Source organism: Osmerus eperlanus, chromosome 1 (assembly GCF_963692335.1).
Source record: "Osmerus eperlanus chromosome 1, fOsmEpe2.1, whole genome shotgun sequence".
NCBI lineage: Eukaryota > Metazoa > Chordata > Actinopteri > Osmeriformes > Osmeridae > Osmerus > Osmerus eperlanus.
The window spans coordinates 10,783,398-10,799,605 of record NC_085018.1 but is presented as its reverse complement, the minus strand read 5'-3'; the positions used below and the strand labels follow the sequence as shown (position 1 = coordinate 10,799,605).

The 16,208-nt window shown below is 51.2% G+C and overlaps 1 protein-coding gene across 3 annotated transcripts in view; it reads left to right on the top strand.

Annotated features, from left to right (window-relative positions):
* Nucleotides 1-16,208, top strand: part of cacna2d2a (calcium channel, voltage-dependent, alpha 2/delta subunit 2a) — a 115,089-nt gene that overhangs the window by 83,145 nt on the left and 15,736 nt on the right. For all 3 annotated transcript variants that reach the window (XM_062458749.1, XM_062458765.1, XM_062458757.1), the window contains 6 exons: nucleotides 7,642-7,692; nucleotides 8,366-8,465; nucleotides 9,866-10,027; nucleotides 11,120-11,230; nucleotides 12,093-12,171; nucleotides 14,001-14,050. In XM_062458749.1, the coding sequence (XP_062314733.1) occupies nucleotides 7,642-7,692; nucleotides 8,366-8,465; nucleotides 9,866-10,027; nucleotides 11,120-11,230; nucleotides 12,093-12,171; nucleotides 14,001-14,050 (553 nt within the window). The remainder of the gene's footprint in view (nucleotides 1-7,641; nucleotides 7,693-8,365; nucleotides 8,466-9,865; nucleotides 10,028-11,119; nucleotides 11,231-12,092; nucleotides 12,172-14,000; nucleotides 14,051-16,208) is intronic.

The window sequence follows — 16,208 nt, the reverse complement described above, 5'->3', positions numbered from 1 at the left end:
TCGCTCGCGGCTTCGTCGTCGTACATCGGGTGGCCTTTTGTAGAGGCGACAGAATTTCCGGAGCACGTTTGTGAGGAGACGAGGAGCGTGTGCGGACCCCCCGACCCCGACCCCCCCCTTCCCCTCCCTCCCCCTTCTGCGCTCTCTCTACCTGCCACTGTCACATCAGCTTTGTGGATGACCTGCCTGTTGCCTGGTTACACACGAAAGCAGACTGGACATTGTCCTGACAGCCATGTTGATTAGAGCTGATCCCTGTTGTCCTCCCTGTCTCCGCCTCGCTCTCGCTTAGCCTTACTGGATGTTCCAGGTCATGGGGGACGGGGAGAGGGTGGTGGGGCGGGGGGGGGGTTCAGCAGGGGTTGGTGAATGCCTCTGCCTGGATGAACCCGAGACGAAGAACAAACTTGCAAACGAGCCAAGAGCACGCAGAGAGCACACTCACGTTTGAGTGATGAGTGCAGTACGAGCTGTTGATGCTCGTATATACACGCCTGTGTGCCGTGTAAGGATCTGGGACTCCTGGGCCTTCGCTCCATTCACAATGGGAGATTTACGGGAGCTAAACATGTGTGAAGGGCCCAGAGTCAGCCGAAGTCCTGCAGCCGGGTCCCCTAAGCGTCAGGTTTAGGAGCTAACGAGGTGCTTCCTGACAGACTAATTAGGTTCACACGGTAGAAAGAGTCCCTGGCGCCGCACGTGTCACCGTCACATGACTGGTACCTGAGAAGCGTGGTCTACTTCTGCTGTAGGAACTGTGCAACTGGGGGAGCGGACGGCGGGCCCGTGTCGCCGGCAGGAAAGAGAGCGTCGAGGAGCACTTGCGGGAAATGAGCTGGGAGAAGGTGGGGGAGGGGGACGGGGTGTCTAGTTTGTCACTGTCGTCTCTCCCATGCCCCCCACCCCCACCGCCCCTCAAGCCCCACCCCTACCCCCTGCCTCATCCCCCACCCCCCCTCGCCCCTTACCTGTACTCCTTCTCACCCCCCCCACCCCCTCTACTTTCTCTCACCCTCCATTTCCTCTGTTGGCTCCTGTGGCCTGTTGCCTAGCAACCTGTGCCCTGCCGCGCTGAGTGGCAGGGTGGTGGCAGGGAGTGCCATGATGTGTCAGGTCAAGCTTGCGTGATTATGGTCTAACGCGCTGTCTCCGCCGGTGACAGTCTTAGGAGAGGTCAGCCAATCGCTGAGCCCAAAGGACAGGCCGTTAGCTTAGGTAAGCCTATCGTGTGGTGTTGTGACAGACGTAGATCAGCACACCTTTCAAGGGGAATCTGGTATGAACAATGCACACGTAATCAGACAGCCAACCAAACCCCCCTCCCCCGATATGCACATCACTGCATATCTACAGTAAGTTGTGGCTGATCCATATACTGTAACACCCACACACACATATATATATATAGAGAGAGAGAGAGAATACCAACACTCTATGTCAAATACGTGCAGATAAGTGCTATCACACTGAACGCTATGCCTTGAGATACCCTCCAAAAATACCAATATAGTAAACCGAGTGCACAGATGCAATCTGAGAAACACACTGATAACATGGTACATGGCGGTGAAGAGGCCCTGGTTTCAGTTAGCGGCCTAATATACTTCCACCACAGTGGGGATGGATGGAGGGGCCGTCCTGCCTGGCCAGGACCACCTCAAGGGGGGGTCTGAAGAACCTCCAGGGGGGGTCTGCAGACCAGGGCCACCTCCCCCACACAGATGGTCTCCCTCCGTCTGCTCTGCTTCCCCGCTAACGGCCCCAGGAAAATTAATGGTCTAGTCAGCGCACTTAATTGTCTCCAATTGCTCTGACATTAATTATTCACATTTGTCCATTATAATGTCTGTTCAGGTTATCAAAGGAAGAGGGGGTGAGGGGGGCTGGGGTGGGGGAGACGGTGAAGGAAAAGGGTGAGAGAAATAGAGAGAGACAGGCTAGGTCCTGTTAGCCAAGCGTTGCAAGGATCCCATTACCTCCCAGGTTCAGTACAGCATGCAGGCCATAACAGATATTGATTTCTCAGAAAAGTCAATCTACCTTCTCAGTAAATATTATGGCTTCTGGTCAATCCCAGTAGCTGAAGTTCTGAAAAAGACCCCTCCCCTCACCTGGGTGTGGGGGGGGGGGGGGCTGCTTTCAAAAGAAAGGCTACGGTATTAACTCTGGGACTGTGGTGTGAGAGTAATGAAAAAAGCCTGAATTTGGGACACTGACAATAAAGTCAGAGACTTCGAGTTGGACTTTTTCGTGCTCCAGTTTAGTAGTGACCTTGAGTCTTTAAAATACACCACAGGAGATATTTACAGGTAAGTCAATGAATGACAAAACGCTCTGTCAAACTCAGATCTATTGAAATGATTTGAGTCTGTACATAACGGCTGTACTGAGATCTAAACCATTAACAGCAGGTACAGGCACTATGTATAGAATAAATCACTTTTCACAGAAAAATACTTTTAGTAATGTTTACTAATCAGCCAAATGTAGCTAACATACTGTAAACATTTCATATGGAGCACAAATATTTAAGCTGCGACCCAAAAAATGTAAACGGGAATCTCGGTGTCAGCCTCTCATATAATCAACAAAAAGTAAAATAAATAAAAGCCAGACAACATCTCTTTCTCCTGCAGGCTCTCTGGGCCACATCCTCCTATATTTTTTATCTTAATTTAATCTTTATTCGCCACATCCACAAGAGCGCTAAGAGAGCAGCAGTCCATAAAATAATAAGCCCATAAGCACACACACACACACAGACGTCAACGCACACACACCCTTCTCTCTCACTCCCTGGCACCACGCTGAAACATTTCAGCTGTAAACAAAGAGTCCCATACACATTCTCACACATTCCTGTGTGACACACTGATAATATTTCTCATGAAGCTTCCTCCCAGGCACACTGCTGTGGGCCTCCTCCTGCAGATATAGGCTATGCACACACACACACACAGAAACAAACAAATACATGCAGTCATGCAGATTAACGCTCGCCATCACACCAAACTCATGCTCCTCCACTCATAAACCAGCACGTTATGAAAAGGGTCTCTGGTCACTCCATGTTATATCAACATGTATTATCTGAAATGGGTGCGTAGATCATTCTGCAGATTCAATCGGGAACCACAGTACCCAGTGAAATGGGTCAGGGTGCATAAATGCGATCTCTCCAGTGCCTCGCCCCCCACCCCTCACCCATCCTCCCCCTGGCAGAGTTAATGTATTGATTTTACAGCGCTGCTCCATGATAAAACTATTTCATGAATTCCAATGAGACCCTTTTACTAGACTGCCAGAAAAGGACAGAAATACAATCACAGCGACGCAGAATGTGTCATTGTGTTCTATTGGTTGTATAATGTGTTTCTTTTCAAGTGTTGAGTGGGTTTGGGGTGTGCATTTTACAGCTTTAATCTACTCTTGTTTAGTCCATAGCCTGCTCTAACCCTTTGCCACTCAAACAAAGCATTCTATATCATGACAGTATTTTTCTTTACATTTCTGAGTGTTTGCGTGTGTAGCGGTAGACTACAGTTCTTTCAAGAGGATTGCTAGAATTTCTTGCAAAACTAAAAGTACTTGGCATACTTTAAGTTCAAGGCATGTCAGCAAATTAATCTACAACCGAATGAAGATAAAAAAAAAACGGTTTGAAGTTTGGAAGTTAAAAATATAACGTAGGATTATATTACATTGAAATGTAATGGCAAACATGAATGTATGATTTGGTAGGCTTGTCTGTTCTAGTATCTATAAGATTTCATGACACTGCTCTATTGGACTGTTGCACACTGCACTACTCAACTGACTACCTCATATATCTGGCTTTATACCATGGTCTGGATGAATACTCGATTCTGAATGGCTGCAGGGGTGTCCATTATCGGGTGATAACGGACACTTACTACGTAATTGCAGCAAAACTGTATTTTCACCGTTCTATATTATTCCGCTGGCTACATAGTATATGAGCCTGTACAAAGTGTCTGAAATAAGTACTGTTGCACACTGCACTACTCAACTGACTACCTCATTTATCTGGCTTTATACCATGGTCTGGGTGAATACTCGATTCTGATTGGCTGCAGGGGTGTCCATTATCGGGTGATAACGGACACCTACTACGTAATTGCAGCAAAACTGTATTTTCACCGTTCTATATTATTCCGCTGGCTACATAGTATATGAGCCTGTACAAAGTGTCTGAAATAAGTAACCATACATTTAGTCATTTTACATTTAGTCATTTAGCAGACGCTCTTATCCAGAGCGACTTACAGTAAGTACAGGGACATTCCCCCCGAAGCAAGTAGGGTGAAGTGCCTTGCCCAAGGACACAACGTCATTTGGCACGGCTGGGAATTGAACTGGCAACCTTCAGATTACTAGCCCGACTCCCTCACCACTCAGCCATCTGACTCCCGTAACCATAACAACAGGGACGGAGTCAAAGTCTCCATTTACAATTTTGAAAGACTTTAACAAGCTAACTTGTATTTACAACAATGAGTGACTTCAATATTTATTTTAACCTATTTGAAAAATGTTACTTTTCTGAATGTAGTTTGGAAGTAAAAAATATAACGTAGGATTATATTACATTGAAATGTAATGGCAAACATGAATGTATAATTTGGTAGGCTTGTGGTTCTAGTATCTATAAGATTTCATGACACTGCTCTATTGGACTGTTGCACACTGCACTATTCAACTGACTACCTCATATATCTGGCTATATTGACTTTGTCTGCACTTAGTCTGCCTCAGTTTATAAATCATTACTATTTGCACTTTTGGCTGGATGTTAACTGCATTTCTTTGGCTCTCTTCTCATACTGTGCACAATGACAATAAAGTTGAATCTAATCTAATTCTTTGATACAGAGCCAGGGAGTATTGTTTAGCCATTTGATGGTGAAGCACAGGCTTCTTCGCAGTTATTGAGTTAGGCTCGATTTTACTGCCACTGGAAGTTTCCCTCACCTTCTGAGAAGTAGTTGTAATGGCTAGGTCACGACAGTGTGACTGCGCTGCTGCGGTTCTGTGTAACATCACATTGGAGTAGTCATTGAACACCGAGAGCCTGTTTGTCTGGGGCCTCGGGCTGATGTCTGAGGACGTGTGGCTGGGAGGGGAAGGGGACAGGCGACTGGGCTCAGTTCAGCACCAGCCAAGCCCATCTGCTCGTCACCTGGCCTTGGCATGCAGGAGACTGGGTAATGACAGGGAAAGAATGGCATCAGTGGGCAGGAGCCAAGAGGTAATTACAGACTGGAATCCATGCAGAAACAACACATCTGGATCCATGAGTCAAATACAGCCGTATCAGGGGCCCGGGCCATGATTTTTATCTGTCAAACCGTGCAACTATACATCAGCCTGGAGATTGAAAATCTCCCCGCCCTCATCCAGCCTCTCGCCTGCTCGGAGGAAGGAAGGAATACAATTCACTCTCGGCAATGAAGAGAGAGTGTGTGCTGACGCACCCAGTCTATCTGAGGCAGGATCAGCCATGGCAGTGCTATAACTTCTGTGGCAACACCCTGCATGCACTCCTCCTCCGCTGTCTCACTCCCCTTAAAGTCCTCCTCAAACTCATTACTTCTTGATAAATGCGACCTCTGTTTGGGAGGTAGAACTGATAAATACTTTCTCCGAAGCCTGTTTAGAGTTGTTGGGAAAGCGTCGTGTCAGCTTGGCGGTTCTCACCGTGAGCTGACTGAGAGACAGCGGGAGAGGACCTCGCAATTTGGTCCCAAAGTGACCCGTGATTAACATTTTGGCCTTTGAATAACTTCAGCCATATTAGATCCTCAGAGTCCACTGTGAGCAAAAGACTTGCTGGACGAATGAAAAAAAAATCCATCAGTTGGTCTTCAGGTCTCAACCTTCTCCAAATCGACCTCAACTCAATCAGCAGACAGGCCTTTCTGTAGCCTGAAGCCATAGCAATGTGGGCTGCTTTCTGGCTGGACGCATCGATGACCCCTTTCACAAGCCCGTCTACTCACAGAATGAAACCATCAATTCCTGCCGTCAAACTCTCTCCTTCCCCTCTTCACTGAAATTAAGACTTCGGTAATTAAACTGATAAAAAGTCATGCCAATACACTTCATGGTGCCAGACCTGATTCCGAATGCCCCCAAAATTGTGGGAAGCTGAGGAAGTTCTATCTTTGATGTGGCGTTCTCTATTATTGAAAATAATTGGATTCTCCCCCTTCTTACACACACTCACGCTTCTCACTGATCTGGGCATGCTCAGTGATTGGCCCTCCTGCTTGGGGGCGCCGGCGGCGGGGCTAGCGTTCCGTCCCGGGGTCCCAGACGGAATGCTAGCGTGATTAGCAGGAGGCTCTGGCTGTGTGTGTGTGTGTGTGGGGGGGGGGGGCACCAGTGCGGCAGGGGACGCCGAAACGAGGGGTCAGAGGGTCACGGTGCAGGTTGGAGCTGCGTCTGCCAGGCGGCGGTGACGCCGAGACCCTCTGGACAGCGGAGAGGCCTGTTGGGGGCCGGCCTCGCCTTACCTCCATATCGGCTTGGCCAGACTTAAGGAAAAAGCGCCTCGCTGGCCCCCAGGCAGCTGGCACCCCTCCACACACAGCCTAACGTCTGATAATCAGCAGACAGAAACCCCTCGACGATCGTTCTGCCTCTGCCTAAGAACCCACCCCCCCCCCCCCCAAACCACCAAGTCCGCTCCTGCTCGCTCCTCTCAAGACCCGACCGACACGCCCATATTAACCCTTTGCCAAACTACAGAGGGTGTCCTCGCCGTCCATCCGTCTCCGCTCCATTTGTGTCAGGTGTAATGCGCTTTTAATTGCCGCTGGAACCCAATGAGAGCCTTTCCGATTTCCCTCTATATGTCAGCCTCTATCGGTCGCGGCCAGACCTTCTCCAGTCAGCCCCTGTGCTCGTGCGTGGCGTCTGCCGGGGCTGTGGCACGGCACACTGCCCCGCCGCACACACACACACACCCCCCCCCCCCCCCCCCCCCCCAGAGCAGCCCTGCCTATTTTGGGAGCGGTGCAACAGTGGCATAATGGTCTTAAGCAGCTTGTGTCTCCGTGTGACAAAGAGAGCGCCTGAGTAAATCGTGTGTTTGACGTTGGACTGATGAGTCATCAGAGGGATATGGAGCGTCAGCGACGATTCGTTTTACTGACAGCACTTAGCTGAGCTCAGGTCCCCAACAACCCGGGTCAGCCTCCGTCTCCCAGCTCCCTGGCAGCAACCAAATCTGTCGAGCTCAGACGGTGAAGCATACCAGCGCTGACTATCAACGTCGAAACAGTCAGCCTCGAGATATACAGGTGGCCCTCGTTAACACGTGTTCCGACGTTACATCGTTGTACACATATTTATCCTCAGCTCAGGCTAATTGAGCAAAGACGCCAGCGATGCTACCATGGTTGTGGCTTAACTTGGGAGGAATACACAGCACAACTTGTTAACTCTTCTAAGCTTCTAAGCTATTCCAGCACTCTGTTAGCTTAAGTGTTCTTAGCCTTGGTGCCTACTTATCATTAGAGCTCAGCTTATTGTGACTTCATTAAAAACTTTGTTCAATTTTGGTCAACAAAGACTATTTCTCCGTAAATTGCAATTTTCTGTATTTTTTTGGAACAGGTACATACGTGGAGCATCGTCTCCGAAGGACATGGTCATCATCGTGGACGTGTGAGTACCTTGTCTCTCTGTCTTCTGTCTGGTCTCTCTGTCTTCTGTCTGGTCTCTCTGTCTTTTGTCTGGTCTCTGTCTTCTGTCTGGTCTCTCTGTCTTCTGTCTGGTCTCTCTGTCTTCTGTCTGGTCTCTCTGTCTTCTGTCTGGTCTCTCTGTCTTTTGTCTGGTCTCTATGTCTTCTGTCTGGTCTCTCTGTCTTCTGTCTGGTCTCTCTGTCTTCTGTCTGGTCTCTCTGTCTTCTGTCTGGTCTCTCTCCTTCTCCCGTGTTTCTCCTCTGTCTCACCCGCTGTGCTGTCAGGCAGCACTGAAGGCCACCAGTGCCACCTGTTGGTCTGAACGGAATCTGATCCGAGCGTAAACTAGCCTGCACCTTGAAGGTGTTTATATGTACAGGCCTATCTCTATTCCATGACTGCGTTCAGACGGTCACTATCCAGATTATTATTCCGAATGGGAGGTTTAAATCGACTGGGATTGGGGCGAGGTAACAGGAAAGAATGTGGGGATTTTTTGTGTTGTGGCTTCTTCTGACCCATTTATACGCATCTGTGGGGGAGGTCATTATTGAATACACAGGAAGACATGTCGCCACAACCTGACACGCCGTCTGAGTGTGGTTCAGGCGGGGGGCTAAGTGAGTGTCTCCGCTGTTTCCGGATGCTTTGTGCAGGAGCGGGAGTGTCAGTGGCCTGACGCTGAAGCTGATGAAGACCTCTGTGATGGAGATGCTCGAAACGCTGTCAGATGATGACTATGTGAACGTGGCCAGGGTGAGTGTCCTAGCCGGCTCGTGCATCACAGCACCCATCGTACCCGTCCACGCCGCCTGTACATTGTCATTCCGCCCGACACGCCGACACACGCTCGCCTGGACACGCGCATACCGGGCCTCCCCGACATTTTACTTGATGTGGTCGCAGGAACAAATGGGTTTTGCTGTCAATGTTTTATTGCTCGGTCCATATAATTACACAGCTATAATGGTGGCAGTGTTACCTCTGCGGATGATTGTCATTTCACGTCCATGTAGTATGTGTGTGACTGTCACAATCTCAGTCTCCTCTCCATTCCATGATTAGTATTGGATTCCTATTTCCATCCGATATTACTGCAGACCGTGTTTTTACGCACACACCCACGCATACACACACACACACACACTTAATGTACACACACAGTACCGGTGGGGTAGCCCTGTTTGGAGACTTCCTTCAGTAATCCCATATAATCCATTGCTCTTAGTCAGGGTTTGCCTCTAAGTCGCGACTCTAGTAGCAGGAAATGAGCATGCTAATCTGGGCGGGGACACAGTTGATTTTCACCCCTATAGAGAAACTAAGAGCTCACACAAGTGAGGATGGGGGAAGATTGGGGATTTTGTGTGTTCGTGTGTTCTTGTCTGTGTGTGTGTGTGTGTGGATGTCTGTATGTGTGTGGATGTTGCAGTACATTATGTGCAGGTTTAGCAAATATGGTCCATTTACAACAAACACGGTCCATTTGATCAGCTCGCTTTTTTCTTTTCTTTTTTTTAAAGGACGTTTGGATGTTTATGAAAACAAAGATGATGTGTGTTATTTTTTTGGGCGTGATTTTTGTTTTGTTTAATGAATCATTCCATCAAGGGCAAGGGCCATCCAGACAATGTTGTTCTAGTTTCCCATCTGCCGTCCCTACGTTTTCAAAATGTCAGCTGATTTTGAAGTTGACCTTCTAGAAGAAAACGTTATTTCCAGATTCCACATATTTCACATTAGAGACGGTATGGCAGTGCTGCTCATCACACATAGACGCAACAGCCACCCTTATTACCACCCTGGTTCTCTCACATCCCAACACATGCTCGAATGCACACAAACAGATAGACACACACACGTGTACACGCAAAATCAAACACATCCCAGGGCTAATTTAGTCAAAGAGCTTCACGCCAGCGGGCATTACCTTGGCTGGGTGTCTGTCCATGGCTTGCATGGGTATTCAGGTGCACCTGTTCTTTGTGTGAAATGTTGTAATTATCTCTGTTTATTGCCAGAGAGCCACTGAGCAGCCCACAGCTGCACACACCCTCACTGCCCATCCTCTCCCTAGCCCGACAAACACACACAATCATGAACAAACACATTCGATAGCCTAAGTGGTTTTGGATTGTCTTCTATCCTCCCTCCAGTTTAACGAGAAAGCAGATGCCGTGGTCCCCTGCTTCAAGACGTTGGTCCAAGCCAACATCAAGAACAAGAAGATCTTCAAGGAGGCAGTCATGCACATGCAAGCCAAAGGAACCACGGACTACAAGTCTGGCTTCACGTTTGCCTTTGAACAGCTTCTCAACGTAAGGACCCCCGCCGACAAAGCCCCCTGTCTCGAACGGGGGCGTCTTCTAAACGCCACGCCCCAGCTCCGCACCTTAATTGAACGCCTCGCGAATTAGGATGAACACTGCACGGACGTCGGGAAGCACCCTGAGAGTTTACCCTGGTGATGTGTGCCTGTGTGTGTGTGTTATGGGGGGGGGGGGGGAGCACAGCTGCTGATGAGAGGTCCTTGGGGGGGGGGGGGGGGGGGTGCCCGGTGCCGCCAGTCGCCAGTCCGACTAGGACAGCGGCGGCACCTGCGCCGGGGCGGCGGGCCCAGCGGTGCGGGCCGGCGTGGCAGAGGTGGGCGCGGCGCGCGCACAGGTGCCTCCTGGGCTCCGTATGCTGCCGCGGGCCCACGGAGGCTGGCGCCCCTAATGGGCTCTGATGAGATGATTGATGAGAGGAACGCGGAGGAGATGAGCCACAGACACTCTGTATTCCTCCGGCGGGGGGGGGCCGGCGGGCAGGCAGAGAGCCAGGCGGCGGCAGCCTCGGCAGCAGAATGAGACATAAAAAAAAAGGCCTTTAAATCGGTGTTTGCGGCAGACGCACTCCCGTGATTGGTGGCGAGAGCGCAATGAAAAGTGTGTAATTGTGGCAATGTTATTTATCTTTATTAGGATCCTGTCAGAGTGACGTGCCGCCGGCCTGCATAGCGATGGCGGCTGTCAGGAGGGCAGGGTGGAGGTGCTGGGGAGCAGGTGGGGTTTGGGGGAGGGCTGCTTATTGCAGAGCAATGCATGGTGGAGAATAACCATCGGCATTGCAGTAATGCAAGCCTAGTCAGTATACGGGAGTTTGCAGCAGAACCACAAACACCTGTGCGTGATTTCAATGTGGACTGGAGCCCCATTCAGGTCTGTGTACGTTGGTGCACGAGCACAAACAGCTCTTCATGGTGTCAAATAGGAAGCCTGCCAGTATTTCTTATTTCCTGCAATAAAACCCTCTCCCCTTTCTTTTCTTCTCTCTCTCTGTCTCCCCCCCCTCTCTCTCTCTCTCTCTCTCTCTCTCTCTCTTTCTCTCTCTCTCTGTTTCTCCATTCTGTGTCTCTCCATGTTCCACAGGAGAGTAGCGCCCCGAGGGCCAACTGCAATAAGATGATAATGATGTTTACAGATGGCGGGGAGGATCGTGCACAGGACATCTTTGAGAAGTACAACTGGCCCAACCAAACGGTGAGTCTGTTCCCACCAAGGCAATTATCGCCTCATCTCCAGTGCGTCCTCTGCCAAACGACCACCCATGCATATCTAAGCTGATACTTGAAGCCTTTCTTATTTGGACAAGCGACGTGTTTCACGGTAGACAATATGGTGTGAGCTAGACTGCTGATTCATGGGCAAACGAGGGCCTTTTCTCTCCTGTGTTTTTCCTCCTGGCACTCTGTCCCTGCCAGGCCTCTCTCTGTGGTTTTCTGTCTCCTTTCTTGTCTTGATGCCGGTGTTAACAGCTCTGACCTGCGGACTAATTAGCCACTTTATCATCAGAGACCATGAAATTACAGCTAGCACATGCGCTCGCTCACTTTCCCTCCTTACCTCTCTTTTGCTCTCCATTTTCTTTCCCTCTCACGGGCACGCACCCCCCCCCTCTCGCTCTCGGTCGCTCGATCACTCTCTCCCCTCCGTCTTCCCCCTCTCCTCTGACACATCCCCCCCTTGTGACATCCATTGTCATAATAGTTTCCATCCTGAGTCCTGTCTTCAGGGAGGCTGTCATCTTAGAATATGTGCTTTTTAACATCTCGCTCTATCTATCTCTCCCTCTCCGTCTCTCTCTCGCTCTCTCTCTCTCTGCCGCATGTCAAAATGCCCATCAGTTGACATGGAAACGAAACTAATGTCCCTCGCAATCAGACATCCAGGAGTAGCTCAAGGAGTCTCTCCTTTCTCACTCCGCTGCTCCGTGTCAGTCAGAGCAGGTGATGGTGGATGGCGCTCGGCCCCCTCTCTCTCCCTGCTCACCCCATGCATGTGGATGGTCGCTCGGCCCCCTCTCTCTCCCTGCTCACCCCGCGCTCTCTCCTGCCGTCCTCAGGTGCGGGTGTTCACCTTCTCCGTCGGGCAGCACAACTATGACGTCACTCCCCTGCAGTGGATCGCCTGCGCCAACAGAGGTCAGTAGAGGTGACCCGGGGGGTGGGTGGGTGACACGGAGGGTTGTGTTTGTTCAGAGCAGAGGGCCTCCACGCAGGAAACCAGGCGGCCCTGCAGGCCTCGCAACGAACATCGTTCATGTCGTCGCCGTGTGCCGTGAGAGTCACTGCAGATGACTCACACGCGCAGTGTTTTCCCCTCGCGTCTTGCAACCCAAGCCCCTTTGACAAACAGCTACGTCTCCAGTGAGATAGCCCCCGCCGGTCGGAGCCGAATGACGAAGCCAACCGTGGCCGTCAGCCATGACGACCCCGCCGAAACCTCAAACCCCCCCCCCATGTCAGAGACCTTCGTCTTTCGACGCGTCGACGCTCCCACGGACTGTGTCGCCGATTCCCTTTGCCCCTCTCCTGCGCGATTTCTCACCGTCGCTCGGATACGGGGTCTCTCCTTCCTGAGCCGCGCGGCCGCCGTGGTCTCTTGCTGATTCGCTCGTTTGGCGGCGGAGCCGAGTGCTTCAGAAGTGCCTCCCCACAAGTCGTTATTAATTAGCGGGAGGAGCCTGGTAGACGGGCGATAACCGTGCCATCTCTCTGTCAGGCTCGGGGAAGGCCAGGATTACGCTGCCGGTGCCAGCCTGCTCTCTGCTGGGCACTGCTGCCACGGTGCCAAAGCCAAGCCGACACAATAGTGGCGGCGTCCTATTGGTCTCTGAGGAGCGGCCCTGCCACGTGCTGTTTAGGGCTCTTTCGGTATCACACTCACACAGTGGCAGTCTCTCGACACCCCCCCCCCCCCACCCCCCTCCCAGGCTTGAGCCTCACGGAGGTAACACACACACACACACGCACGCACACTAGACCCCTAGACCCACACATATACTCCCACACAAATCCCCGCAAATAGAGTACACACCCGGGCCACTTGACGGGCCCTGGATGCAGTCTCACTTGGCTTGAGCTGCAATCCTGTCTTAAGTAAAGGCTCGCCCCCTTCTCTGGCTCTCGGCTGGCTGAAGCCTTCTCCTTTTGGCTCGTCACACTGCTAAACACCCCTACTGCACGCCGTGGTCCATGCTCTCTCGTCTGCGGCTCGGCTTTCCCCTGCCCTCCTTTTGTCCTCCGCTGCCCTACAAGCAGACGTGTCACCCTGCCTGGCAGGCAGCCAGAGGCACAAAGTAAAGGAGCGAGACCTTTTTACTTGCTCTCAACCTGCGTCTGTGTGCGCGCACGAGTGCTTGTGTGTGCGTGTGTTTGTTTGTGTGTGTGCGTGCGTGTTTGTTTGTATGCGTGGGTGTACTTGTGTTTGTGTGTGTGAACAAAAATAGGAAAAGGCGGAGGAGCAAAAAAATAAATCATGTGTTGAAATAATGACAGCCATTTCAGCCTCTTTACATTCCGGTGGCGTCGTCTTCATTTCGCGGCTCTTTGTATAAACACTCGCGGCTTTAATAACTTGGGGAGCTGCGGTTATTGACCCAGCGAGTCGCTCTCCTCCATCCCTAATCAGGCGTGCTGCCTGGGGCTCAGCATCCCCAATGAGGCTGCACATTTACATGCGGGCAGAACAGCGATGAGTGTGGAGGTCGCTGACCCCAGAGCCCCTGTCCGCCTGCTGCCCGGGCCCCACACACCATCCCCCCCTTTGGCCTGACGACTTTCCGTGTACCTCCTGATCTGAGCTCACTACAGCTTGTTTTACAAACAGAGCGGCTCGGTGGGCCAAAATCGCCGTGTTGTTTCCCGCCCTTGATCGTTAGGAGCTTTGGTACAGTGAGTGTCAGTAGGAATACCTGGAAGGCATGTTTGTGATGCTCGTCACTATTGATTCGGTCTCTTTCCATCTTCAGGATACTACTTTGAGATTCCATCGATAGGAGCCATACGCATTAACACACAGGTGAGTCTGTGTGTGTGTGTGTGTGTGTGGGGATGGGTTACTGTACTGTATGTGTGACCGAATCGTAATGGTAATAATGGTAATAGTACTCACTGGAGTTCATTACAGTTCCTGGTGTGTGAGAGTGTTGAAAAGGAACCCCTAGTTCATTTCGAGTTCACACTCCTTTTGAAGATAATCATGCAGATTGGAGATACGCCTTTGGGTCCTCCTCCGCAGAGGAGGAGCACGTGAGACTCGTGTGGAGGTCTGTGGAGCTGAGATGGAGAGATAGGACCAGAGCTCTCCTCGCTCCTCCAGCAGGTCTCAGTACCGTCGGCTCTGAGAGCCAGAGGGCTTCAGACCTGCTGTGCAGCCTAATTCCACCCTCCTCCTCCTCAGCAAACACACACGCGCGTGCGCACACAATCTTCTGCACTCCCCAACCCCGACAACCCTCCAGGCACTACCAGGTCCCAAAGCCCCCTGGGAGAACCTCATTCCAGCTGTACAAATTGAGTGAGTTGCTTTAGGGTTCTGTGCACCCTCCCCTCCCCTCCATCCTCCCTCCCTCAACCCCCCCTCTCCTCGCCCCCCCCCCCCCCCAACCCCACAGAGCGATCAGGGCTCTGAATAGACTGTCAGCTGTTCCATTAACTCTGGCATAATTATATTCTGAGAACTGCCACTTACTCTAATAGGTTTCCTACAGCAGGTGTATGTGTGCGCGTGTGACAGCGGCAGGATATATGGGAGTCTTGGACACACCTGGGCACAGTGCATGCACTGTCATATTCTGTCCATGTTCTGTTCACACCACTGCTCAGTGCTACCGGAGTCCTTTCAGACACACCTCAGATACAGAGACACTACCACACTGTACGTAGGCTCATTCAGTTGTGCGTCGATCTATTGGCACGTTGACTTTAGAAAGGTTGTTGTTTATACCTTTGGATCACATCCCTCCAGTTTCTTCAAGCCGATGTGTCTCTGTGTCGTGTATTCATACGGGTGTGTGTTTGGGGCGTACGTGGACAGTCTGTTTGTGTGTGTGAGGATGGTGTGTTTGTACTGTGCGTGTGTAGCATGCGTATACAGTGTGTGTGTGCATGGGCTGCTTGTACCGTGTGTGTGGTATGTGTGTGCGTGCGGTGGATGTGTGCACTGCGTGCGTGGCGTACTGTACGTGTGCGGGCCGTTCCAGCTCAGTGACCTCTGCGGTTAAGCGAGACGGTTCAGGTGTTACCAGAGCGGGTGCTACCCTGACCCCGTAACCAGGACGAGGTGTAAGCCGCCTCCAGCTCCCTGCTGACTTTCCCAGACAGACAAGAGGCTAGTTGGCTTGGCCCCCGAGAAACTCGAGACAGTCCCGCAGCCCACGTCCTGGCCCCTGGTCTGTCTGTGTGCCTCCTCCTCCCCGCGGAACCCAGCTGCATCAGCCGCCTTTTCTGTGCTCTAGATTGTTCTAGTCAGGCGGAACATTTTCCTTATATCCTGTGAAAAGGTCTGCCTGTCATCTCCTTGATGAAATATGTCCCCGTGGTGCGTTAAACGGGACTTTTAGTGAGCTAATAATAGAATAGGTCACGCCTGTCAGCGCCCCCGGTGTTGAGGAGGTGAATAACAAATGGTCAAAGGCATTCACACTGGAATAACAGTAGGCTACACAGGATGCCCCTTTTGTGTGCGCCGGATAGATCCACGGTGGGTTGGGGCTAAGGTCCGATTTTTAGGGATAGTGCTTTGTTGCTGACTTTGTAAATGCCTCAGGAAATGTGTCCCATTTGTGTATATTTCATATCTGATTTCGCAGTCTGGTCTGTCATACACACTGGTTGTTTGTACGGAACTCAATATTGTGAGATAATATTTCATTGGACGCTACAGCGGTTCAGCTTTGTTGCCGGGGGGGGGGGGTCGATGCTTGCAGACCGGCGGGCCATCGGTGCCTGTCGAGGGTCCAGACGCACAATGGTTTTCTCAATCACGCACCAAGACCAGCATGACAGGGATCAATACATTATTATCCCCCCAAATCTCCCTTCTGGGTGAGACCCAGCTGCACATGCAGTAGCAGGGCCAATCAGATGACGGGGAAGCACGAGCTGTAGGTTTAACCCTTCACCCCTCCTAACGCACTGTGGACTGTCGTTTTCCTGCCTGGTTGACACCGGCGTCG